The sequence below is a fragment of the Pseudopodoces humilis genome, chromosome 5 (genome assembly GCF_049639895.1).
Source record: "Pseudopodoces humilis isolate 2021_Gansu_Grassland_sample_001 chromosome 5, ASM4963989v1, whole genome shotgun sequence".
NCBI classification, from domain to species: Eukaryota; Metazoa; Chordata; class Aves; order Passeriformes; family Paridae; genus Pseudopodoces; species Pseudopodoces humilis.
The window spans coordinates 34609887-34637707 of NC_142204.1; the positions used below are offsets into that span (position 1 = coordinate 34609887).

General features: G+C 35.7%; 1 protein-coding gene across 2 annotated transcripts in view; it reads right to left on the reverse strand.

The window, feature by feature from the left end:
• Nucleotides 1-27821, reverse strand: part of PTPRQ (protein tyrosine phosphatase receptor type Q) — a 121200-nt gene that overhangs the window by 12043 nt on the left and 81336 nt on the right. The window contains exons 45-56 of one of the 2 annotated variants that reach the window (XM_088055134.1): nucleotides 25413-25599; nucleotides 22927-23171; nucleotides 22255-22321; nucleotides 21521-21679; nucleotides 20066-20288; nucleotides 19517-19590; nucleotides 14028-14127; nucleotides 13146-13274; nucleotides 11843-11887; nucleotides 5670-5696; nucleotides 4925-5006; nucleotides 421-511 (exon numbers count right to left, since the gene is read on the reverse strand). In XM_088055134.1, the coding sequence (XP_087911260.1) occupies nucleotides 421-511; nucleotides 4925-5006; nucleotides 5670-5696; nucleotides 11843-11887; nucleotides 13146-13274; nucleotides 14028-14127; nucleotides 19517-19590; nucleotides 20066-20288; nucleotides 21521-21679; nucleotides 22255-22321; nucleotides 22927-23171; nucleotides 25413-25599 (1429 nt within the window). The remainder of the gene's footprint in view (nucleotides 1-420; nucleotides 512-4924; nucleotides 5007-5669; nucleotides 5697-11842; nucleotides 11888-13145; nucleotides 13275-14027; nucleotides 14128-19516; nucleotides 19591-20065; nucleotides 20289-21520; nucleotides 21680-22254; nucleotides 22322-22926; nucleotides 23172-25412; nucleotides 25600-27821) is intronic. The other variant, XM_088055135.1, reaches the window with a different exon arrangement.

A 27821-nucleotide genomic window follows, 5' to 3' on the forward strand; every position in this document is an offset into this window, starting at 1 on the left:
ATATCCACAAGAAAGCATATCCAGACTCCTGAGGTAGCTGAATGCACAAACATGTGGATTTTATATGTTTAAAAATTGCTTCTTACTAAAGGTGGAAAAAAACAAATGAGGAAGAATTTTAAAGCGTTTGCTACATGGCTTGAATTACAAAGCCAAGAAACTATTGAGGCTACAGTTTCTTGCACCTGCATATTAAAGCTTGTGAGAGCAAGTTGAAAGCTACTTGCAAATAAAACTGTCTTAAAAAAACCCCACAAAGTAAAGACGGATTACTTGACAGAAAATTATTTCATAATGTGGACATGATTGTACTGCTATTTCAAAGAGACATCAAACACAAAACCACTTGCATTCCAAATATCTGTTACACTATTGAAAGTAAAGAGCAAAACGGAGGAGTTGGTCGGTGAACACACATACATGGCTTTATGTTTGGGAAACGATTCTTAGACCTGTTCCAAGGCAGATCAGCATCTGTTGAAGCAAGGTCCTCGAGAAACTTGGGAAGCTCCTGTAGAGGAATAAATGATTGTTGGAAAAGTTTTCCACTTTAAATATGACACAATCATCCAGTAAGAGGAAAGACTCTACAGTTCTGCAACAGTGCATTTCTAAGAACAGCTGGAAGAATTAGAGTTTCCCACCTTACTGTCAACCCCAGTTACACCAGCAATGTTAGATGCAGCACTGCAGACAATGCTGTCAACTTGAACAATTAAGCTTACATGAACTTTCACCTTTAAAAGCCTGGATAAAGTCAGTCTATCACCTTTTTCAGTTTTCAGGTTTTTTTCATTAAGTCACATGCTTGGTTACCATGCCCTACTGACTCAGACTTAGTCTTGAATAATGCCTTTTCCTGACTCCTGTAGCTTGGGAGAGTTTGTAGTACAGCATGAGAACTGATGAGAATTTAATTAAGTTGAGAAAACTGGCAATTAGTTATTGTTCATAGGACTGTTTGTGACATGGGTGGGAAGAGTTATTTTGGGTTGTACCGCAGTTTCATAACTGGCCATTAGTTCTAGTAATGGAGGACAGAGATGGATAAATCATTCATGCTGAGGAACTTATTTGATGGGGATGTTTGTGTGCATAAACAGGTATAATTTACAAAGTTGATTAAAAGAGTGGAGACAACTTCAGAACTTGTTAATGGGGAAAATGTGTTAAAGTGATCTTGGTGTTAAGAAAATAGAAGATGCGAAAATCCAGAATTCTAAATACATTGTTAACTTCAATAGAATTTTGTTTTGTTTGACAAATGTTACACACAAGTCTGTTTTTTATATCCATCTATCTAAGCTATAAATTAAGAGGTCTACTTATTGCTTTGAATGAGCATAATGCAAAATTTTGCTGCTTGTGCAGAGTAATCCCTTCATATTTGTCTTTTAATATTAGCAGTTACTGTCTGCATGGGCTACTTCCAAAAGCTGGCCAGACAGCCTTACCATCAGGCTCAGTATTATGTCCTTTTGCCCAGGTATTTGAGACAGTCTGTCTTTTATGAATAAAGTTTAATGGGAATCTCCTAACAAATAAATAAATAAGTAAATGAGAGGGGTAATGAAAAATGGAAAACCAGGACTGTTTTATCACAGTGCTTTTCTTTCATTGTTAATTCAAATATTTTGTCAGCCTGGTGTGTAAAACACAGTTAAAGCTGGAGATGTTAAAATTCCTCTCATTCAGAAGGCTGAAACTCTCTCACAAAGTTTCTGTCATTTAATATTTACATGAAGGAAGGACACACACAAAATGCCTATTTTGAATTTTGCAAGTGTTTTGGGCCATGGAATCCCATATCATGTGAACTTTAACTTGTCTCATTTGCTTCACTCCTCTGAGTTTTAACTTGCCAGTTAACTACTGTAGAAGTAGCAGCATTGTACAGCACTTTATAGTAGAGAGGAAATAGAGAAGCAGATCTTGTTATTTTCATAATGAGACTTCCATAACTGAACAATGCTAAAAAGCCTCGTACCAATTCTCTGCATTAGTAGGGATTTCAATCTTATCTATTATTTTCAGATTTGGGGAAAGACAATTTGGTTTCCCAGACTCAGTAACAACTTGTCACAGAAATCATATTTCTTTGCAAACTCATAAAACTTTGAAATAAACAATTTTCATTTTGTTTACTGTAGTACTTCTGTGACACTGGTGACACTTTGAAGGATTTTTTATTATTATTCATGAGCACAACTTATAATAAAACAAGTATTATACAAGCATTTCTGTTTTAGTAATTTGCCAGTTACTAGAAATCAAAAGTTCCCAAATGTATTGAGAGATGCAGGAATCAGCTGAAAGGCTGGAAGTTTGAATAGCAGTGAGGTGACACCCATCATCAGTTACTTTGGGTCCCTATGGCTTCTTTAAACTTGTCTTTTCTGACAAGAAATGGATCCAGGTCCGTTCTGAGGTCCCGATTCCCTTCTCATCACATTTACCCACAAGCCATGTTCACATGTGAACCAAGATTGACCCCTGAAGATGTCCTGGCACTGCAGTTTGGTCAGTCAAGAAAATTAGATGAAACTGGGAATGTCCATGGATTACAAGAGTAAGTGAAATTACAAGAGTAAGGGAAGACTCACTCACATTTACGCTGGAAAACTCCAAACCATATTTGTTGTGCACAAGCTGCCTATTATTATAAATTATATTTACAATATAGTAATAATATATTTAAATATAAATTATTATTGTAAATTATCCCTAGATTACTTTACCTACCAAAGCATATCTTGGAATTGTCCAGGAAGACTGCTAGGCTAAAGAGTTCAAATACAACACAGGGAATATACTAGCAGTTTATTTGTGTAAATTATCATATTCTCATATTCTGTTCCCGGTAAACTTGAATTTACTCATCCAGAGACAGACTGAGAGAGCCCAAGCAAGCTCAGCACTATGCTTTTCACAGAACCATAGAACAGTTTGAGTTGGAAGGGACATTAACATAATTTAGTTTAACCCCATGCTGCCATGGGCAGGGACACCTTCCACTATACATGACAGCTCAAAGCCCCATCCAGCCTAGCTTTGGACACTTCTAGGGATAGGGCATTCACAGCTTCTGTGGCAGCCCATTCCATTGTTTCACCACTTAGTTACGTGCTTCGGATTCAGGTTTGCATCATGTTCAAGGGTTTATGCCTTGAGCTCACCTTTCCTACACACACTGAAGGACCCTCAAGTCATTTATGTAAAAGTAGAATTACGCATGTTGATAAAATCAGTGCAGATCATCTGCTTGCTTACTGGGTGTATTGCCAGCTCCTGAGAATTGCCATTACCAATGTAATTTCAAATATGTTGTCAATCCTATTTATCTGTTAAGACATGTGCTGAAAATAATATAGATACACTCAGATTGAGGGACTGCACCAACCTTGAAATTCTGCCTGCCCATGGACAAGACATCTGGGAAGATATCACTACATTCTGAAACATGGAAGTTGAACCTCAGAGAGAAAAAAGACTGAAAACCTAAATGACATAAAACTGTCTATTATAGGTTGAGTATATAAATGGTTTTAAGGAGACCTTGGCTTCTTGTATTTCTCTAAATTTTAATCAGATCGCAAAGATTTTGGTTTGATGAAACACTATTGTTTAAGATTCAAGACATTACAATGCTGTAAGGCTTAGCCAATGTGGGGCATGCCTAAAGAAAGTAATACTAGAGACTTTCTAGTAATGAATGTTAATATGTGAAAGTGTTATTGATAGTAAAACTTTTCATCTGTTCAGTCATGTATAGTCTAACTATAATCATTCTTGCTCAAGTGAAGTAAACCTTCTGGTTTTAGGAAAAAAAATATTCATACTTTATTGCCCTGAGAATTTTATGGTGCTTTTTATTATTAAATCCAGACCAATTTTACCTAATGAGCATAACAATAAAACCTGTAGGAAATACCATTAATCTTTATACACTTTTTTTAGTGTTCCCTTGGAAACTGAAATACTATAATCTAGCAGAAGAAAAGCCAGTTGTTAAGTCTTCATTTTTGTTAATCCAACTGTAAATTATTCATGGTAAATTTATAAATCCAAAATAATAAAGTCAGTGGACACTGACAAATTATTTTTGGACAAATGACTGTATGTGTTAAGATAATGATGATAAAGATTCTGAAATAACAAGAAGTTATTGTTGAGGAAAAAATATGATAGCCATAAAATATTACTTAATTAAAACAGTGAAAACTTTCAGATTTAAATTTGAAACTATACATGCATTATATTATCTGTAATGTATATTTTGAGAATTAGGCTCTTTTCAGAAAGACAGGCTTGTTGTGTTCATCTGCTTATGTAAGGAAATGGAGGCTGTTCACATGGAACCTATTCTCAAGAGCATAAGAAATATGACCTATAACTCGTAGAGGAACAAAAACCAAAGTACCACGTGCAAACCTTTGACTTTCTGCACCAAACTCTATGAGAGAAAAACATTTCTGAATTTCATGGCAGTATGACTGGGGCCTGAAAATTTTACAGAATGGACATTAACTGCTTTTGGAGTTATCATCACTCAGGAAAACAAACACATTTATAGCAGTTAAATATATGCATATATTTTAGAAAACTGTAAATAACTTGTTCCTAGGTAATCTACATATGCAGCAATACATATGTAAAAGCATAAATATGGTGGTCTTGAAATGTTGGAGAATAAAGAAGATCATCTTTGGCCGACACTAAGGTGAATAATTCTGACCAGGTTGTAGTATAGGCTGCAGAATCCAAATCAGTGTACTGTTACTTTCTAAACAATCAACCTGGTAATTGGGTATTGATTATCAAGGCCAGAGTCCTTCATGGCCTTGTCTGCTTAAAATGGACATGAAATGTGACACATGAAACGACTGAAGGTCTTGCGATGTTGTGACAACTGCTAGCAACATACCGAAAATTCTTCCTGAAACTTTAGGTTGTTGTTTGTGCAAAGCTCTTCAACATGTTGTAGAAAGGATTTCTTGCTTATTGGCCTGAAAGCAGACAGAAGAATTAGAAACCCATAGGGAATATCTTTGTCATTCTTGTTATTTAACTGTAGTTTATTAATGAACAATATTTTCCACTTCAATGGAAATTGACGCTTAAAGACAGAAAATCATGAATTGCTTACAGCATGCTTATTTGATTTCTCTTTAGTCACTTAAAAGAGAAACATTTCATCCCCTTGTTGTTCCTCCTTACAAAATTTTTGATGTTGCTAATGTTAACAGTACTAAACCTATAATTGTTTTTATAGGTAACAGCATTTCAAGGCAAGGTTTTGACATTAAAGTAAATTTGTAAACTTATTATCGCATTCTAAGGTACATAATATTTCTTTGTCAGACAGAAAACATTTTACACATTGCAAGGTTTTAGACATATAAAATATTGCAGTGACCTCATTCTCATAATGACATGGTTTTTAAATCCTGAGGAGTTTAAATAACCCTGTATTACTTCCCAAGCTAAAACACAGACATGCAGGCTTCACCCCAGAGAGAGAGAAAGCATTTCTCCAGTTACCATGCAATTAGTCATGCTTTTATGATTTATACGCAGCTTGGAGTTTTTTTTCCTAATAAACATAGAAGAGGGAACCACACATTGAGACTCACCGATGAACACAACATAAAAATCTTTAGTAAACTTACTTGATGGATTTTCTATAACTAAGTAACCTGAAACAGAGATTTTTGTTAAATGTAGCAAGCTGAGAGTTAACCAATATTGTGCAATTTAATAGGTTCTAGATTAAATACCATGTACTTAGAGATTGGCTTCCCTCATGGATTCAAACTCAAATCACCTTGGGTGATTGTCTTTATAAGTTTTTATCTCAGGTATCAGCAGATATGTGTAACAGTTTCTATCATTTTCTTTAGATCACTTTACAGTGCTCTGGGCTCATATGGCCCTGGGAAACCCATGCTTGCTGCACACCACTACATACACATTGACAGGCTTCATTTTGCATTCTTTACCCAACATCATTCTTCTAAGTGCCATTTCAGAGCACCAGGGTAGGATCAACCTGACTAAACACAGACACCTATTTCTTAGCTACTCTAGATTTCCTTTATAATCAATGAAAAAAAATAGCTGTAATTTCACCTCATTTGAAGCAGGTATCTAAAATGAGTCACAGATGAATCATGATGTTGGTATGCCTCTACAGAAACCACAGCTGTGGTTGTTTTTCTAAAGATTTTAAAAATTAGTGTCCTGTTTTTTTCTTCATTTTTCACATGTTCACAGCTATTTCTGTATATGTCAATTTTAAAAACTGTGATACATATTAGATGTCTCACAGCAGGCTTCATGAAGGTGGTACAGGAGCATCTATACTCAGGACTTTCAGACGGCCTTGAAACTTGGTCACAATTGCCTCTAAATGGATTTAGAAACCAAATTTCAAGCACTCAGACTCAGAAAGCTTGTCTAAAGGACAAAGTCAAAAAGTTTGTAGTAATTAAGTTTAAAAGATACTCCATTCCTTCAAAAAACTCTAAGTACCCCTTTTATGTGTCTGTTCCTCCAAATATATATTCTTACAGAAAATATTACAAAAAGTATTCTATAATACAAATTTCTACCATATTGCTGTCATAATTTTTGTAGAAAAGGAAAAAATTGTTTTAAAAATAGTTGGTTTATGAAATTATTCTTAATTATTAAAATTTTAACTGAGATAATAAAATGAGATTAATACAATTGTTGAATAATTTATTATTGAGCGTCAGAAAAGTTAATTTCAAAGCTACTAAGGATGCCTTTGTGGTACATACCTTTTTAGAACAGTTATCCTAAAACAAAGCAAACTAGCTATGAAAGCCTCACTGGATCAGTCTCACTGTAGTTACACGTATTCACAGAAATAAAGGTGCTTACTAAGGACAGCTGAAGGACAGCTTCAGAGTGGAAAAGAGGGCAATAAGATAAGAAAGCATGCCACTCTATTTATTCAGAATGTTTAGACATGTAGCTTGTGCTTATTGTATCACATAAGTTTGTGTTCTGTGGCACATGAAACTGCCTTCTACTGGCAACATGATAGAACTAAAGTTTCCTAACAAACAAAGGATTTTTAATAGTTGTACCAAAGTACTGCACACAAATATATATTTGTCTTTGACTAGAACATAAACTTTTTCCAGGCTTTTTTTCAGGTAAAAACTATAAGTAGACTGAAGGGAAGTTACACTTCTTTTTGCTTTGAATTCTCCTATCTTCACCACAGAACAACAGAAAAAATTCATGTCCCACTTGACAGTCCAGTAATTTTCCAAATACTCTCCTTTCAAATTTTTACCAATGAGGGGCTTACTGCACATAATTTGCAGCAATAAAATGGAGTTTGGTCATTAGGGAATAAAAATTACTTCTGTGCTGTACATAAGCAATCCAGGTAGGCCATTTAGTGTTTCAGTGCTGAAGGTACATGGATCCAATCATACAAGTTTTTTTAAGCAAGGCATCTAAGGGTTGACACTTTAACCTAGCTGTAGGAATTTAAGTGATTTTTAGAACTACTGAACTGTCAGATTTCTGTTAGTAGCAAGTGCACATAGCAGTGGCTTGGTAGCCCAGAAAATAAGATAATTAAAGTGCTTAAAGGAAAGATAATGTCTAACTTGTCTAACTGTGGCAAAGATGTTGGCTTTGTTGTGTAAGGACTTTCAGAAGGGATGAATTTTGTGTTCTCAGTAAAGACTTTCAGCAATTCTCAGTTTCAGCATCCTTAGGCTTAAAAAAACAGTACTTTTTCTACATCTCTTGAATTGGAATACATAGTAATAATCTTACAGTGTTTTGTCCATGAACAAATACTCATCTATCTGTAATATGGTCCTCCACATTTCCCAGTGTTTTGTGTAATACTTAAAAATATAAATATCACCACATGTTGATGAACACAACTTAGAATCGAGCCATGGAGTTGAAAATTTCCCTATTTCATCTGGACCATTTCAGATTCCCACTTGTCTGGCTTTGAAATGAGGAAAGAAAAACATTCTCTAAGATAAAAAATGCTTTATAGCCTTAAATCTGATTTTCTTTCAAAACAGTGTATTGTTTCATGTGTGGAGTTTTTTGAAGACTATCAAAAATCTGAATCCAACTCAGATTACTTATGATAGAGCTAGAAAGAAGCCATTTATTTGTTTTGGCAGTGATAACTGAAGACATATTGTCACACAGACTCAGCTTTCTCTCTGGGTCAATCATCTGAAATCTACAGGGAATTAAAACTTCATCCAACCAGAAAACTACAGAAATTACTATGTAGGCAAAAGGCTTAACTCATAGGCACCACTCTCACTTCCTAGGACCAACTGAGGAACTAATTTTTAACAAGTTAATTGAGAGCAATATTAAGCTTAACCCTTCCTACATATTAAAAGCCTAAGGAAAGAGAACACATGGTCACTTCTTCCATTGTACCAGGACACAAAGATTTATAAACCTTGTTCTCCTGGAACACAAACTTCAGGAAGCCTATTTTTGATAGTTGATTACTAAAGGGAAACTCCAAGAAAAAGGCAAGGCAGAAGCCATGCCTATCCTACTCAAACGAAGACAGGTCTGTCTACACAAAGTATCAGGCTGGTGTATAGAAAAGTGCAAAATTGTTACCTCAAATATAGACACCTACGAAATGTATATAGGACAGATAAGATCAGACAATCATTTTCTATACAATACTTTTCCATAATTGTTCTGATATTTGCAGGGCCTACAGTATCTGTAATACAGAAATATTTCTTCTGACCCCACTTGCTTGACAAGCTGTTTCACATAGAGTGAAAAAAAAGCCTCAAATGATCAACCACAAGGTTCAGTTTCTCAAGGAAAGATTTAAAAAAACCCAGGCATCAAATGGCTTTATCCTTGCTGTGGAAACCACTGCAAAATTAGGGTGCCAGAGAGGTTGTCTCCTAGGTAAGCACCTGAAACAGGGAAGAGCCATATCTCACCAAACCTGGTGCACACTGAAAGTTTAGGGACAGAATTTATTCACAGAAGACTAGTGTCTGCTTTGAAGAGTGACTTGGCAAACCCTGTGCACCTGTTGTAAATTAGGCAAGTAATGAGAGCATCCAGTACATGTATATCGAATGTGCTTAATGAAACAGTGTTTAATCCAGTTCTGATTGATGGGCTATATATGTTTCAAACAAGGTTGTTTTCTATTGTTGTCTCACCCCATCTCCACCATCATGGAATGCAATGTATGTCCCAAACATTCAAAATTAACATTTTGGATTCATAAAGAACATCTCATTTTCCACTAAATCCAGTAGGACTTAACTCCCTGCATGCCCTCTGAAGCTACATCCAATTGATCAAATGCCTAACAAAGACTTGTTGAGAGTGAGTGTCTATGAGCTAGTATTAGTAATTTTGGCCACTGAAATTTGTCAACAATGTTTTTACAATTTTTAATTATGTTTAAAGACTACTTCTGGAAGTGGGATTTATCCTTTAATTTCCTGGTCCAAAAAAAAAGTTACCCACAAAAAAGTTTAAAAGTTGTCCAAATGAAATGCTTGGCACTTTGAAATTTCTCTTTTCCTACTCAAACTGACTTTTGTAGTGCAAAATACTTCATATTAAAAAAAGTTATAAAAATGTATAAAATATGTTTTGATTAACCTATACTGAACACTGGCTGAGCTTCAAGCTATTGAGTTTTTGATCTAAAATGATGAAAAGTATTTCTCATCATACTCATATAGAACAGAAAATTTTTTCTAAGATATTGGTTTTTCTCATGAGATACCAGCTGCAAAAATTTTCTGAGAATATGAGCCAAGATCATAAGCCATGATCCACTAAGTATGAGAGAATGTCTGAAGAGACAATGGATGAGAGACAGGCAAGAAGGATCTCATGGAGCAGGCTAGAGCATTTTGATTCTGTGGATGAACTCTGTCAGCTGCGTGTGCCTTTATTGATTTATAGCAGCTAAATAATATCATGTCAGAGTAGTGACAAAACCCCCTGTTTTCCAAATTACCCCCTTGAAATGAGCACTGAATAGGATGATTCCTATTCAGTGGAAGAGGGAATAGCCCTGTATTGTTCTGTTTTCAGCCAGGATTTTCACACAAACTCCCCATTGCCCTTTCAGGGTAGGAAGCTGGACCAGATTTCAGTCGATTTACTGCTATCTGAAAAATACAAACATGCCAGTCTGGTAAAGGGATCTGTCCATCTCTGCCCTCCTCATACACTTGCAAAAGCCACAAACTGAGACACAGCAAGCATTGCAAACACAGCTGAGACCGCTGCCTAAATGTGGCCAGTGTACACTGGGCAGATGTAGTGATGCCCATTCCAAATGCATGGGAAATTTGTGAAGGTTAGACTGGAGTCATCAACATTAAATACTAGAATTAAACACGCTAACATGTCACTGCTTTAACCACAAATCATGAGAATGGCAGGGTCAACACAAGAACTGGAACTGTGATTGAGTTCAGTATAGCTGCTCCCCAGTGGTAACAGGTACAAAAGTTCTTCCATGGTGCAACTGTGGAAGTCTAAAAACAGGAAATGAAAATATTTTAGTCATTAGGTTTTGCAGTAAGCTGCCTTGGGACATTCTGCCATGCTTCTGCCAACTCCCTGATAGAGCCCATCATTACCAGGAAAGATTAACTAAATTAAAGACAGCACTAAAGACACCTAAAATGTTCCTTTTGGCCATTGACTTTACCAGAACAGATTATTACACATAATGAAAGATTCTTTGAGGCTTAAAAACAAAACAAAAAAAGCCAAAATAAACTAAAAAAATTTTTAATAGATAAAGGACATCCTGCCCCTCATTACTATATGTATGTTATCTAGGAGAGTACCTTGGGACATTTTCTGTCTTCCAGATGAAAAGATCCTGTCCTGAGGAGCTCTCAGTTAGTGCCTGCACTTCAACAGTTTGTCATAATATTCAACAAAGGACCTGGGCAAGGAGTCTGCTGTAGCTTTAGTGCCACTACAGTTTGAAAAATAATAATCCAAAATTTTAACAGCTGAGTCCTGTACCTTACAGCGACAGAAGTAGAAAGTCTTTGCTTTTGGCCATTGAAGGACAGTTGGAAGGAAGGAAGAGAAAAAGACAGATGAAAGGACATGAAAAAATTGCAAACCAAAATGTGAGACTGACTCATTAAAATAAGGGTGATGTAACTAAAACTGCTGAAGCATTGCTCAGTAAAGGTCTTGCTGTGCATAAATCACATAATGAAGTGTACATAAGTATGAAATATCATGGTTTTCAATTACTGTTTAGCATTTGAGGCTGTAAGAATTAAAAATACACAAAACTTAGACAGAAAAGTGGCAGAATGGTATTTGCAAACCAACAAAGGATTTGATGCATGGATATGTTGCTGAGATTGTAGGGGCATAGTATGAAACAGCTGCAGTGTGAGTACAAAAGACAGTTGAGGAAAAAAAGTAATTTCTCTGAAGTATACATATCGTAACTTCCAAAAGGAAGAAACAGCAAGTTTCTTATAACATATTTACACTAACTTTGTTTCATATATCAAGGCTATATTTCCATAATGTTTTATGATTTCCATTTAAAAATTACCCTGATTTATTTCAAAATAGTTGTGGAACTCCTATAACTCAACATTAGGGACTAAAAATATAGCAAATTTCACAATGAAGAATACTATTGTTTGTCATTAGAATATCTGCAAAGACTGACATTTCATTTTGATTAATTATATCATTCAATATAGTATGATAACACACAGGTTAAGAAAATAGAATGGAAAACACACCATGTTGCTTCAAAAATACAAAAACTTACTGGATGACAAAAATCTCCTTGCGTCTAAAGAAAAATGAAGAGTATCTGGAAGTAAAATCCATTAACACTTTAGTACATAAACAACATTAGTACAATTCTTATTCAGCTAACAATGTGGAAACAAGGTAGCTTAGAAAATCCATCAGGATCACTTATCTGAGGCACAGTTACCGCAGTGCACTGGCAGTGGTTGTGCCTTCAGAGGACGATTTGCACTGTTATTAGCAGGTACTAAATTCTGCTATCTGAACAAGTGCCACGCACAGGACATAGCCCAGCCCTTATGGCAATGAGTTCCAGATGATTCCCAGTATGTTTTCTCATCTGTTACAAGCAGCCATTCTTGTGTGCTCTATTTTGAACAGGTTTGTGCATGCAATCAACTTGCTCTGTACCACACACAGACATACACAGAAACCCCAGGTCAACAGCTACAACCTTTTATCTTTCAGCTATTCCTAGTCTGCAACAGTAGGATATTTGGCTACTGGGGCAAGACTATTTTAGGCTTCTCATCTTTAAGGACACTGCCTACCACAGTGTTTAATCTGTGACACAGCAGGGAAAATACAAGCAGGTGAAGAATGTTCACAAATATTTCTAACACAGCTGGATGCCACATATTATTGATAATCACCATTATATTTATTTGTTGAATAGTAACAATATTTCTGACAATCAAAAAGCAGTTCTCCTTCTCATAAAAATCTGTGACAAGATTTCTTGTCAGATACAAATGATGAATTGCTGCATGCACCTTAAATGAGCTGATGTTAGGACAGCCAGTGTGCTGAGCTCCACAGAAACCCAGATGTTATGCCAATCCCTTTTTTAAAAAAAGAAAAATGCTTTAAAAATGTCAATTAAACAATGACAGATTTGTTCTTGAGCTAGTTGATTTGTTCTTGAATTAGTCAACAGGGACTTCTAGAAGCCTGGCTTTTTCAAAAAGCTAGTGTAAATTTGCAGCCTACACAAAAAATCAGGCCATTAAAAAAAATAAAAAAAACTTTAAAAAACCAGAAATTCTGCACGTTTAAAATATGTAGCCCTTCTTTGGCTAACACAATTAAGCAGTGATTTGCACTTGGTTTTTTATCTTGTTGTAAAAAGAGCTTAAGATTAAGTGATTTTCTAAAAGCCAGTGAGAAGTGTCTTGAGGATGGAGGTCATTCTTTGAAAAAGGATCTCAGTGACCTGTGTAAATAAGAACAGCACAAACACTTCCAAACAAGCAAAGGTCAGAAAGGGGTCATGGCTACAGACCCTTTGGGCTACTGTTTTGCCTAAGGAGTACACTTACCGTGTAAATCTCTCATCCTTCAGCTCCAGGTCTGCCACTGTGATCAGCTGATCCAGTTTGAATTTAGTGTCAATAATTTCAGCATCTCGTGGGGAGTATGTGCCTCCCTCTTTTTGTTTTTGCCGAATTCTAATGGAAAGCAATAGTGAAAAATACACATGCAAAAGATATAAGGACACATATGTCAATACTTGATTTGACAGGCTGAAACTGAAAAATGGTTGCCAGGAATCCTTCCTTGGCCTTTATTCTTGTCTCCCTTTTAACAGTGTAATTTAGTCAAATACTGAATTTATGTTGTCTAAAATTCAAAAGAAAGAATCTACATGCTCTACTCTTTTAGTTTTCCAACAAAAATTCTTTGGTAATGCCTGAATAATCAAGCTGTGTAAGAACAGAACTGATGAATGAGCAAACTAACATCAAGTGTGCAGTACACAGCCTGCACACATTTTGTCCACTATTTGAATTTAAACTCAATTTGTGTATTTAACTGATAAATTTATTAGGAAGACAGAAGATAGAATTGAGTATTTACTTCATACCCAGCTGGAGATAATATTAGCCATCAGGATCACTACAACCAGCTGGCACTCTGATCTGTCAATACAGAAGTGGCTCTGAAAGGTTAAGAAAGGCTACCACTCTGATTTACACTCTGGAGAAGTTAGACTTTCTTCTTCTATGGGGGTTACTCTCACTAGACTAAATTCTTTATGATTCTCTCCCTAAAGTTCTACATAAAAACAAATAAAAACCCAAACAAAAATCAAGACATTTTGAAAGTACAGATTAGTTCCACTTATAAGATTGTTTCAACTCTTCTTTAAACCATTTTTGAGTGTTTTCAAACATGCTATGTCTAGGATACACAAATCTCACCTTGCAAAAGCATATACTGCAGCCACCAAAAGAACAACGGAAATTATGCACAAAGTAACAGCAAGGACAACTTCTACAGATCTTCCAGTCACTCCTTCACCTGCAACAGAAAGTGGTAAGCTAATACATCATAGATTCTTCAGAACTTTTAAATTTCTGACAGTATGAAATTAGGGAATAATGAAAGACAGACCCTTTTGGTCTCTGTATAACTGCACCCATTTTATGTTGAAGAGCTGCTTCAGAAAGAAAAGTATAACAAAACCAGAAACAGTTTATGTAAGGGTTCCTAAGCATTGCTGATCTATCCAATACATAATTTTAATACAGCTATATGTGCAGGTGTCACCTGGTCTTTTTCAGTTTTACCTGCTAAACAGATTAATGTCAGTCTATACTGCAGTAACATCAGGCTGAACACTGGCCTGAGTTCAGCTCCTGCTTCAGTCCCTGTGCAGGACTGCTCCAGCTCCTCAAGTGGAAAAGGAAGAGCACAACTCCAAAGCAATGAGACTTGCAGCTGCCACTTGCAAAATAAAACACGTTATTTTTAGAGTTATTCTAAGGGTGCTGAAAGAACTGAACTTCCTGGATTAATCTGCCTCACTGACCATTAACCCATGCTCCTGGTTTATGTGAGAATTGGTGATATTGTTAGGAATAACCACCAGTAGGTCAAAAGTAATCATAAAGGCCATTATGATAGAAAGGTAAAGGTGTTGGTATTCTAATCAGTCCTTCCAGGTGAGAATGAAAGCTCATTCAGAAACTGATAAACTATTTAGATTTATAGTTTCTAGGTGTCTTTTCGAACTTCTTTAATTCTAAATTTCTGGGACTCATTTAGTTTCCCACCCTTCATGTAAACCTGTACCTAAAACAAAACCCATCCTCTTTTTCTCTTAGGCAACAGTGAAAATAAGAAAAGCGAGGGAACACTACTGCTGGTATTATTCCTTTCTGTTGACATTCACCTCCACTTGCTAACTGTAGAATTTAGCTCCTGGAGAATTTAGCCTCAAGAAGAAGGAGAAAATGTACTGCTTCCTGCCATATGAAACTATTTCCCAAGGAAGGGACAACGTCCTCCCAAGAACACATTGGGAAATGCCATAGTCTTGGCATTGCGATTTTTGGATTTGAGAGTATATTGCAGATGGTCTGGACTGATGTACATAAGAATATGCAATTAAAATTCAAAATGATCCTGATTTATCCGATAAAGTCACCTTAAAACTTCAGTTGGATGAAATTTTGTAAGAACAAATTTATGGTTCTATATGTAGGCAGGAATAATCAGCTACAATAATACACCGCACAGGTAACAATAGGCTAGGTAGAAATTTATCAGAAGTGTGAGATTATTGTAGGTTGACACCAACATGAATAATCAATATCAGGCCTGTATGAAGTGACAGATGACAGAATTCAGTATAGTTTGAAAAACACCTGAAACAATCTTTCCACTGCATTAGCAAAATTTTAAATGCAACACCAGACATTACAAGGTAAGAAAATATTTAATCTCAGGTAAAGATAATAGAATAGAGAAGCAAGTACATACAAAAAATTTCAATGAGAAAATGAATGAAAAAGTCCTGCCACTCACTTTTCACTGTGATAGAGAATAAGTATTAGCAATGTGAAAGAACAGAAGAATATAAAAAAAAACCTCTACAAAAGTTCTATTTTGCAGTGAACAGTGAAGTCTATGTTAAAATGTACAGCTAACATTAATGCAAGAAATGCAGATGTTATTAAATAAAACAGTGCTGTTAGAATGCCAACCAAGAATTAAAACCACCACATTTTTCTCATGCTTCTTTGAAATAGGGGAGGACTAAACATATCTCAGCAGACATGTCTGTAGAGATATTCATGGGCATGGGAAAGGAAACAAAGAATATCATGATGTGCAATTCTGAACTGCTGCACTCAATACAGATGATAACAAACTGCAATAATAAAATACCATAAAGTCAGTTTCTATGCAAAAGACAGTGTTAGGAAACCCTATTTCTATTTTTTCCTGTCTCATCAGCTTTATATTTAACATGGAAAAGGTACATTTACACAGGACGACTGAACAGTGATTTACCGAACTAGCCATCAGAGTTTACAAAAAGGTTACAAGCTGCCTTAATGTATCACAAGTTTAAACAGTATTTATCACTGCATCTTAATTATCCCATGAAAAAATGCTGACCTTTCATTGTAGCATGGACATTAACTTTGCAGTGAGAGTCATGGATTGTGAGGAAGAAACTCCACCTCTCCAGCTCGAGAGGAAGGTTGTGGTACACCAAATATGATTGGGTGGGTGCACCTATTAAAATGTATCCTTTACTATAATTAAAAAAACTACAGCAGCTGTATATTCCCATAACCTCTACTTCAGTGTTCCTCCCTAAAACAAATTACTGTTATTTACAAGGGTATCTGACATGACTCACAAAATGCTTTCTCAAAGTTTTCCATATTTTTTTCTACTTCAAACATGTAGTATTAAATTGCACCAAAAGGTTAGCTTACTGATTTCCCAGATCAAAGGCCTTTTATATAGTAGATTTAGAAACCTGAATAATGTAGGGTTTTTTTTAACTTTTATGAATACCTCTGCCAGAATTCAAATTAAGGTTTTAGCTAATAAAATGAAAGTATAATGTTGGAAACCCACAAATTTCAGAGATTATTATTAAAGAAGCTAACTGATTTAAAATCAAATTGCAATTTGGATTTCAGGCAGCATAAATTTCTCCTGAAAAGCAGCTGATATTATGAATGCAGTAGAAGTAATTAGGTTGCAAAGGTTTATAAAAGCTGATTTTTTTGGTATGTTTTCTGAGATATATTTCTAGAGCAAGCTGGATGTTCCTATAACCAAGCATGTTCTATAAGGAAACTCTTGGGTAAGGTTCCTCTCAAGAGAGTGCTCTATCTTCAGGACCATTCAGCTGCAGTACCTGCATCACTTGTGATATATCAATTTGATGATTTCCCAGCACTTTTAAGAAAGAATGCAAAGAGCTTTGGATTAGCTATTCCATGTAAAATGGAATTACACTGAAATTTAGAAGCTCTGAAATTTAGAAGCTAAGATCAGACAAAAGTATGTTGTAGCCTGGCCTTAAAAAGCAGTGCTTTATGTTAAAGTTTAGCACAGAAGGCATTAGATGGGTATGAGGAGACATGGATATCTGAGGAATTTATCCCTGTTTTGGTTTTATCCCTATTATATTTTATTCAGCATACAAACACATCTTGCTTATTTATTGTGTACAAGGTGGAAAATGTTACCAGTTTTCAGTAACAATACATAAGGCAATGAATTACACTATCTGCCTGCCATTAAGTATTGCAGATTTTTCTGTTAGAAAGGAGAAAATTGCCCCCAGGACTGGATACAGTTGGACTCATTTCCAGTAAATTTTTTTCCCTGATTGGTCACGTTATCTTTCCCTTACTGGGAAAAATATTTCCTTCATTTGCTTAACAGTTTTAAGCTCAGAACATATAAAGACAACTTTTATGTTGCACTGTCCAAAGCATTCTGGGCTGGAGAAATAGAGCCAGATCCTTTCAGAATATTCAGGTAGTGAATTAGCATTTCAGGGTCTTCAGTATCAGATCATGTAACAAATTCCTAAAATGGATTAGATGAATAAGGGAGCTCACATCACAGGAGACGAATGCCAAATGAAAAATATGTGCCCACTAAAATTCTTCTGGGTACTCATTCAGTTGTCTTGATATACATTTTCAGAAAGTCAGGGTTAAAGCTTAGCTAAGTAAGTTTTTGACTTATAAATATATTAAAATAACTTACAGATCTTATTGCAATCTGCTATAGGAGATATCATTCCCAATTTTGAGGGTATATCATCATGGCCACGAAGGAATTATGTTTGATTTCAGACCAAGTAACTCCTGGCTTATTGGCTAGTGACTTTAGAACCAGATGGATTCTATTAGACAATAATAATTTATTAATTCATATGGAGCTTTGTCTATATCTGAAGGATGAAAGGGCTAAAGGGTCATGCCCTTAGATGACCTGCCATTAAGCTCACTGGAATATAATCATAGAATCATTTAGGTTAGAAAAGACCTTTAAAATCATCAAGTCCTGCTGCTTACCCAGCACTGCCAAGGCCACCACTAAATCCCGTCCCTAAGTGCCACATCTACACATCATTTAAATACCTCCAGGGATAGTGACTACCAATTTCCTGGGCAGCCTGTTCTAAAGCTTAACACTTTTTCTGTGAAGAAATTTTTCCTTATATCTGATCTAAACCTCTCCTGTCACCACATTTCCTCTTGTCCTATTGGTTGTTACCTGGGCGAAGAGACTGACACCTATCTTGCCCTTGCCACAACCTCTATTCAGGTAGAGAGTTATAAGATCTCTCCTGAGCTTCCTTTTCTCCAGACTAAATGACCCCAGCTCCCTCAGCTGCTCCTCACAGGACTTGTGCTCCAGACCCCTCATCAGTTCCATTGCCTTTCCCTGACACGCTCCAGCCCCTCAATGTCTTTCTTGCAGTCATGGGACCAGAACCAGACAGGACTCAAGGTGTGGCCTCACCAGTGCCAAATACAAGGGGACAATCCCTGCCCTGCTCCTGCTGGCCACACCATTGCTGACCCAGGCCAGGATGCCATTGGCCTTCTGGGCCACCTGGGCACTGCTGGCTCATGTTCAGCCACTGTCACCAGCACCCCCAGCTCCTTTATCCCTTGGGCAGTTTCCAGGCACTGTGTCCCCAGCCCGTAGCACTGCATGGGGTTGTTGTGACCCAAGTGCAGGACCCAGCACTTGGGCTTGTTGAACCTCATCCAGTTGGCCTCAGTCCATTGATCCAGCTTGTCCAGATCCCTCTGCAGGGCCTTCCTGACCTCCAGCAGATCAACACTCCTGCTGAGCCTGGTGTTACCTGCAAACTGACTGAGGGTATCCTTGATCCCCTCAGTCAGGTCATCAACAGGGACATTAAAGAGGACTGGCCAAATACTGAGCCCTGGGGAACTCCACTAGGGACCAGCTGCCAGCTGGATGGAGCTCCATTTAACCACCATTCTTTGGGCACGGCCACCCAGCCAATTTGTCATGCAGCCAAGAGTATCCAATACTAGTTCTACATCCACTACAGAAGGAAACAACACAAACAGAATAGCTACTGGCTATTGTTTGCCAAACAATGTGAACTATCCCGGCAACATTTTTATTGGTATACTTGAATCTCTGCAAAAAAACTTTATCAATACTGCCTCTTCATTTAACAGTCCAGGCTCACATAGAATCTCTTGACAACCTCAAAAGGACATATAAGGCAATGGATATATTTCTTCAGCCATTCTAGTTAAGCTACATCCAACAAACACAGGGATTATTGATTTCATGGAAACCACTTGACTAAAAAGAAACATGGAATTGTGTAGACTCTTTAGAAATAGAGAAATACTTTAGTAAATTACAGTCTTCTTACCCAATGTCTTGACAGGGTCAGAATAGTCAGAATCTGTAAACTGCCCCTTAATGTTGGTTGCTCTGAATTTAAATCTGTGAAAGAAAACCAGGAAAACTAATGAAATAAAGTTTAAGTGCCTTTTCTTAAATATGGTTTCATTTTAAAACTAAAATAATATATTTAAGTTTAGTATAATATATTTAAAATCATTAATAACCTACAAAAGTGACATTATGACAGATATCAAGAACTCAGTGTCAAAATCTTAAACGTATTAAAAAAACCCCAATGTGAATTGCTTATCTTGAATTTGGATTTATTTCATTTAATAACTCAATTAGCATCTTTTGCTTAAAAAATTTTGTTAAAAATTTGTCTCCCATATCTATGCTCCACCAAAAAAGTTAAAATTAGGTCCATATGATGATCAGTTCAGTCTCCTCCTCTTCTAATTTAACTATATGTTATTACTTTTATATTATTATTATTAACTATTTGAGTGTTTACATAAATCTATGTTGCGCTTAAGTCTGTCTCTTGGACAAACGTGGAGACAAATGTACTTACAGGTACTGTTTTCTTGGTTTCAGTGGGCCATTACATATTTTGTCTTGACTGCCTGGTATCAGACATGTAGTATCAGCACCTATGACATATATCTCTTCTTTCCCACTCAGATCTTCTTTTCCTTCTATGCATGGTGGGTTTGGAAAGCCTTCATTTGTAAAATATGGCCTTGGTCTGTTGAAGTAGGCATCATACCACTTGGTAACATTCCCATCATGCTGAGCTATTGTCAAAAAAAGAAATAATAGATTAAATTTACATTCTAACCAGACTGAAATTAAAGAAGTTACATACGAAGTTATTTTATAAGAGCTTAGCATGCTACTGGTGCAATTTACACAATTAAGTCTATAACTGCATTTGCACTTAAACCCAAATTTCCTTACCATCCACAGTATCCATGTTTTGCTAACTCTGAGTAAGCCAATTAAATCATGTCTAGAAAATTTGAGGGGCAATTTCACACAGCAGTTCTGCCTATAGAGTATATTACTTGCAGAAGACACTCAGCTTTGAAACTGAGCATGGCTAGTTAGCAAAGCCAGTAAAAACTCTTTAGTCTGAATACAGTCAGGATTGTTTCATAAATTAAATTACGAGATTTCTGTATGTAGATGGTACCCAGCAGCTCATGAGAAAAATCTTCACAATGTTGCTTAGCATGGTATTTGTTTTTCTTCCAGTTTGAGAGAATCTTCACAGCAATAGCTATGAAGTAAGTGGCATTAGGATTAGTGCTAAGATGCAAAATTCAGAAAAAGATGAGGCACTTAAGATGAGTTCACTTAATGTGCACACTTTACTTCTATACTTTGAAACGAAGTAAAATCTAAGTAAAATAAGGTATTTAAATAACTGGAGTTTGTCCTTCTTAGGTAAAGTAAGCCTGACCATACAATGTCCTGTCATAAAACTCCCACTCACATTGGTAAACAATTACTTAAAAAGGTTTCACAGCACTGTTCATGTGAGTAAATGTTCATCAGTCCATACAAGGGAATAAACATTCTTACCCACAGTCTACAGAAGGGAATTATCTCTGCCCCCGTAATGAAATGAAATATCAACTGCACATGGCTGCATTATTTTACAGGCAACACTAATAGCAACAGAAAAATAACCTTGCCAAACCGCAAAACTTCATCCTTATTTATACTCACAAATGTCAAATGTTGGGGTGTTTCCCAAGGAAACAGAAAATAAAGAGCTATAGTGATAGAATTAGGGACTAAATAATATTGGTGGCTTCAGACAGCATGGAAGACACTTCACCAGAAAGCATTCCCAGAATCCAGTACCCAGCCCACAGGTATTGGGTGCCCTTAGAGATGTTGCCACAGCAGAAGTGACTTTGTTGTCTGTCTTCTGAAATTAAATTACTTAAACCCAAGAAAACAAATGAAAAAGACAGCCTGAATGTGAAAACAGTTTTCAAGGGAACTAATTAAATTCTACCTCCAGCTTCTGCAACAAGAACTTGTATCTTCTTGATAGGGCCGTGATCATCGCTGTAATAACATATTGGCATTCTGATTGTAATTGTTGTAGCTGTGACGAGTAATGCTCCATTGGTATCATAAACTGGTGCTGGTTTCTTTTTGGGCCTTGGAGGTTCTGTTTTTAAGCAAAGAAATACCACAGAGTTCTGTTTTACAATAGTTTCACTGCAGGTATATTGTTCAGGCATACTGATGAGTTATGTGAAAAAAAAATCTCCAGCATATTTTCAGGGATGACTTAATGTTCTACTTACTGTCTTAAGCCTCTAAAAACTATATTGTGATAAATGCCTATGTATACAATTTTTAATTAAAAGAAAAAACAGTAAAATGAGTGAGTTTTAATTTTATAATTAATATCAATCAATGTCTTTGTTTATTTCAACAACTGTGATACTGCTATTTCTGTGTCATATTCTAAGCTGTTTGCTGATGGTAACTAAAATACTGAACTTGATATAATTATTTCAGTGAGTCTGCATGTGCTTTACATTATGATTATGATACAAATAGCAAATGATCAGCAAAACTGAACACTACAGTTCAAGAGGATCAATTATATATTCCTGTTCCTACATTATGCAGCCTCTAAATAATAGCTCAAGGCACACAGCTGTGTACTCACAGGTGGAACATAATTTCTTCAGAATTTATAGAGATTTCAGTAACAGTATACTTTATGGGACATACCTTTGATATCCATGGTTATTTTCAATTGAATTTTTGGCCCTGCACCAGCACCATTAATTGCATACACCTTAAAAAAACCAAACATTTGTTTTAATGAGTATTTTAATAGCTTCATATTGGCCAATTTGGGATAAATCTGTAGTAACAATGAATGCTGAAACACCTTTTGTCAGTCACACAAGGCTAGAATTTACTTTTTAGCTTTGAAATCCTAAGTATGGTAACAATTCACTGCTTATAGTGTAGCTCTTAAAAAAGGAGTAAGCAAGCTCACTTAAAGAATGATCTTTCCTCCTCTCATGTTCCAGTCTCTGACTATTTGAAAGTACTTCATGCACATATTTCTGGCAAGCTCCCCTTACAGAACTGGGCCTTTCATGTCTAGTGAGCAATTCCAGTACTGGAATTAAGAGAGAAATTTAGTCTTATGCTTGTCTGTGTGTCACAAATTACTTTGCTGAGCACATGAACTGATCACCCAGGCTAGTGATGATCCTGCTCCCACTCACTCTATCCTGTTCGTTGCTCCCCTTGCTCCTCAGGCTTGCCTCTCTTTGCATCCCAGCTAACATTCTTGGCATGAAAATCTTCATATTCAGCAAAGTTTCAAACTAATCTTACATCAAAGAAAAAAAATACCCCCACACCCCCCAAAAATGTAAGAGTTCTTACGCTGACATTATAGGTATGTCCTCCTTTTAGTCCTTCTATCATGGCAGTGACTGACTGATCTTTTTTTTCAATGACACTAAGGTTGTGGATCTGGATGGCAGCAGGGTCATCTTCATTGTAAACCATAGCTTGATACACCTGAATGTTTCCATTTGGTTCAGATGGTGGCACAAATGTTACTTGGAATTTTGTTACTTCATCTGGTATCTTCTGGAAAGTTATGTTGTTAGGTGGGTCTTCAGGCACTGAAATAAATATTTCAATGATCCACTTAATCAGTTTACTACTATTACTATTAGAGTAAAACCTGAAAAATTAAAATTATATGTTTTGTATATCACTATTATTTCATTGATTTTTTCTGGGTTTTATTAAAAATCCTTAAATAGTTCTTGCATATGAAAATATTGATAAACACAATAAAAAAATCAAATATATACTGAAATCCTTTTCTTATTGATGGTACTCAATGCTATAAACTTTTAAAATAATGATTAGACAAGACTCAGTAGTCTCTACTCAGAATTTTTTTTTCTGATTATCTACTCAAAAAGCCTGAAAGCATCATTCTACCTCGAAACACATCTGGGGTACACAAATCCTTGCAGATGTTGACAAGCAAGAAACAAGAGTCAGTGAGTATTCCTTTCTGAGAAAAGCAGAGTATTCCCCTGTTGACAGCAAGCTCCTCCCAACATATAAACAAGCTACTGTGCTCCTAAAAGTCTCTGCTTATCACAACTAAATCTTTAGGAAAAATTTTTCCACTAACTGATGCCCAGACACAAGCACAACATGCATTTTTCCTGGAGGCATTTTCTTGTCAAACACTGATTCCAGTAGCTTATTCTCAAGACAGAGAAGATATAAATCATTTTCCCAATGTCCCTTTCTGAAAGAAAAGGCTGTAACATTCTTTCCAGGCAGCTAAATATTTATTGCTCTACCTGAGCAGACAAGTATGTAGCGTGACCTCTAAATAGTGAAATCAAATGACGGAAGGTAAACACATTCCCTCAGCCAAGGATTTAGATGCAGTCATCCTGTTTCCCAGGGTTTTTATACCAGCCAAAGAATGCTTACTGAGGCTTCTCTGGAGTAAATCTGTGTCAACTGGTCCTAACTAAGCTGTAAGCTAAGCTGTACAAACCAGATGAAACAAGATGAGAGGGAAAAAAATAACTGTTCCTCTCTAAAGTTACTGCACCTCTTAATGTATCTCATATTTACATAAGGAAAAGGGCTACCAGAAAAGGTACTACAGGATGCTGTCTGTCTCAGAATAGATCCAGCTACCACATAGTTTAATCTTTTTCCACAGCAAAAGAGCATATCTTCTTCCAGGGATAGAAATTGGTCATCAATTCCTTAGAATTTAATTTATTTAAAGCATTGGAGATACATATACATATATATATATACACATAGTATCATATTAATAGGGATTTTAGATTTTCATACATCAAAGGAAAGAAAAATGATAAATAAAGTCACTGTGTAGTACATTTAAATCTGACATTAACCTGAGTATATAACTAAATAAGTTGTTTCACAGCAGACCTTACTAGAGATAATTATGTTTTATACACAGGTGATAATTAGTTTGAATGAAGCAGAACTTTAATACCTCTTGAGAAAATATTTTTAGTGTTTTGCTTGTTTGTTTGTTTAAACAATGGAAAACAATTCAAAACCAGCAAAGACAATAGACAGAGCATAACCATGATCTATGTATGTAAAGTTAGGACTATATCTTCCCCATGTACATATTTATATTTTTGTACTATTTATAGTTTTCTAAGCAAATGCAAATGCAATCTACTTTACTGTAACATCTCATCTCTCAGTTTTATTTCTCTGACTAACTTAGCAGCATCGTATACTTTTGTCACATTAATATCTAGTTCATGATCCAGATTGTTTAGAATGTGTGGAACAGCTAACTCAAGCAGAATTTCCTATGGGCCTTCACTAGCCACTTCCTTCCGCTGAGAATACACAGATAATGTCCTCAAGTCTGCACAGATACCATTTCTAAATGGCAAGATTCACTTCACTTAATATTTTATGTTTAAATTTTTGCACCAAAACCAAGGATGTTGTATTGAGTTTTCAGTAGTCTCTTAACAGATACCTCCACGTGGGTCATCCCTGCCCAAGGCAGGTGTCTCATATATACATGCTAATGTATACATAGAACCTCTCTCTTCATTGGCCATAGAAGTAATCTAGTTGGCTGTGTTCCACATACCCAAGTTTTACATGGAGTGAGGTAGGAGGATCCCAGCGTAACTAAAGGTAAATCTTAGTATTTATAAACATCCCTTTTTTGTTGTCTGACACCTTTTTAAATATTAAAGAAAAAATATTGCTTGAGGAAAAGTCTGTATTAAAAGCCTACCTCGTGGTCAAATTCCTCATGTATTTATCAAATTAAAGAAACACTGTGAATTTTGATCTGTATAAAGTAGAAAAAAATTACCAACCTGCTTCAAAAGTGGAGACAATTACTGGGGAACTAGCCTTGCCTTCTAGGACTGCAGCATTAACATCCCCTGTGAAGGCAATGATCACTACAGAATACCTTGTAAATGCTTTCAAATCAGAAATTGCTAAGACTTTATCCTCCTCATTTGTCTTCAAAAACTGAGCTTTATAGTTGTCATTATCCACCTGTAAAAAAAATAGTAAAATAAAAAAAAAGTTGTTACAAGGCTTGAAACAGCAAAAGCAGGAAATTATTATTTAAACATCTTATTTAACTTTTATTCTTCCGCTTTCCTATCTAGTTATATAGAAGGGTTCACAAGAAGTGTCTGGATACCAAGAGTACAGAGCTGTGCTGGGGAATACACTCCCATCCAACCCATGTGTTTCCTTTCTGGCACTACATCAAGTATGTATTTAAGGGAATGGACTCTTTGGTTGCTCCTGTCTCACACCAAGCAAACCTGAACCTGCTTGGAGACACAGGGCCAGGGCAATTATAGTGACCTGCAATAGGCATCAAACAAATGAAAAAAAAATATAGGCAAAAGATCCAGAAGATGAGCAGTTATATAGCAGAAGACTGTTTGGAATACAATTAGAGAGCTGGGCAGCAATATAAATATTGTTACAACAGCAGAAAGTTCAATTCTTCTTTGGATGGAAGAATAGAAGCTCTTTTTTTATGAGAGAGTTGGGAAGAATTAATTCTCCCACTAGAAAAGCTGGAAAGATTTAAGGTTCAGTCTGAAAAACGGGAGGATTATAGGAGATCTAGTAATAACTTTAAAATATGAAAAAGGGTGTTTATAAATTGAAGATAACCCACTGTTTATAGTGTTCACAAAAATTCAAAAAGAAATTTTACTTACACAGAAAACAACTACAATTAAAAATTACACAATCTGCAATGATATACCTAAAAATGGAACTAAAACCATGACTATTAATTTAGTTATAAACTAAAATAATCTATTGTGGGTTGCTGAGCAATTTTCAGCACTGGATATTATATGAAAAAGATAACAAATAATTTTTGAGAAATACTTTAGGTACACTTGTTTCTGTGTTAGAGCAGGCTAGGGGTTGGATTACATTGTGGATACCTCTTATCCTTACATCTCAAGTAATCTGTATCCCTGCAGAAAAATCTTCAGTGAAAGATTGGACTTTATATCAAATTAATAACTTCTAAAGGTAGCTTCAAAAAGAAGAAAAAGGGAAAAATGGGTGCTTTTCCAGTGTTTCATCAAGTATCATTTACAAAATTTTATTTATGTATATTCCCACTGCTTCCCACAGTTAATCATGTTTTTATTATTGTTTCTTCTGTGTAATTTGAAAAGAGAATTAGGTAGCTGTACAGTAGTTTTCCCACTGAACAAAATCTGTATTAAATGCAGCTGATAAAACATTAGAATAGCTCAAGCATACCATTTATTTGACAGATAGGCATGTATCCCCACTGAGAATTAACCTGAACTAAACTTTCTGATGAATTAAACAGGCATTCATTTCCTGGGATGGCCATCAAGAGCTGAAATATTTTCTTCTTTCTGACTATCAAAAATCTGGCATATAAATATTTATTCAACACCTAAAGTACAATCACAGCACTACATCAGTGAATGTATTTCTATTCTTCATGAAGTTTAATGGCTAAGTTCCATTTTCCTTAGCCATTTCCAGGAATATTTTATTCGGAAGTACTTCTAATTATAGTAGACAGTAAAGCATGACTTGGAGGAAAAACAATGGAGTAGTTTTTAGCTTTTCTGATCCTTAAAAATGCAAGGCACATCCTTGTAATTTACGCAGAATCCCAAGACATTCAGTTATGAATACTAATGATTAACTTTTAGTATATAACAGAGGAAAAATCTGAATTATTCTGTTCTATGATGCTATTTTTATAAATATTTAAAGATAGTTGAGAATAAAAGTGAGTAAAGTTATACATACTGGAAGTTTGTGGAATTTGGAGTCTTCATAAAAAATTTCCCACTGGGACAATAAAATATATACTAAAAATTTCACTGAAAAAGATTGTGACAGCTTTATTGGTCTTTAAGAAGGAATAGGTTTGTGCACTAAAGTTCTACAGAACTGGCACCTGTAGTTACTGATCATTAGACAGACAACATCTAATTACAAGGAATCCATAAACATTAACAGGTTACCTGATATATACTTGGAAAAAACACCCCAAAACCTCACTTTGTAAAAACAAAACTGGTCCTCCAAACTGAAGATTTAAAGTTTTTTGAGTTTCTTTCAAATGCTGGCAAGTTCACCTGGAACATTCCATAGATCATCTTCCTTCAGGAGTTTTATTATAACTCCGATTGATAAAGTATTGATAATATTTTCAGAGTATAAATTGAGATTATATAATTCATAATTTTGGA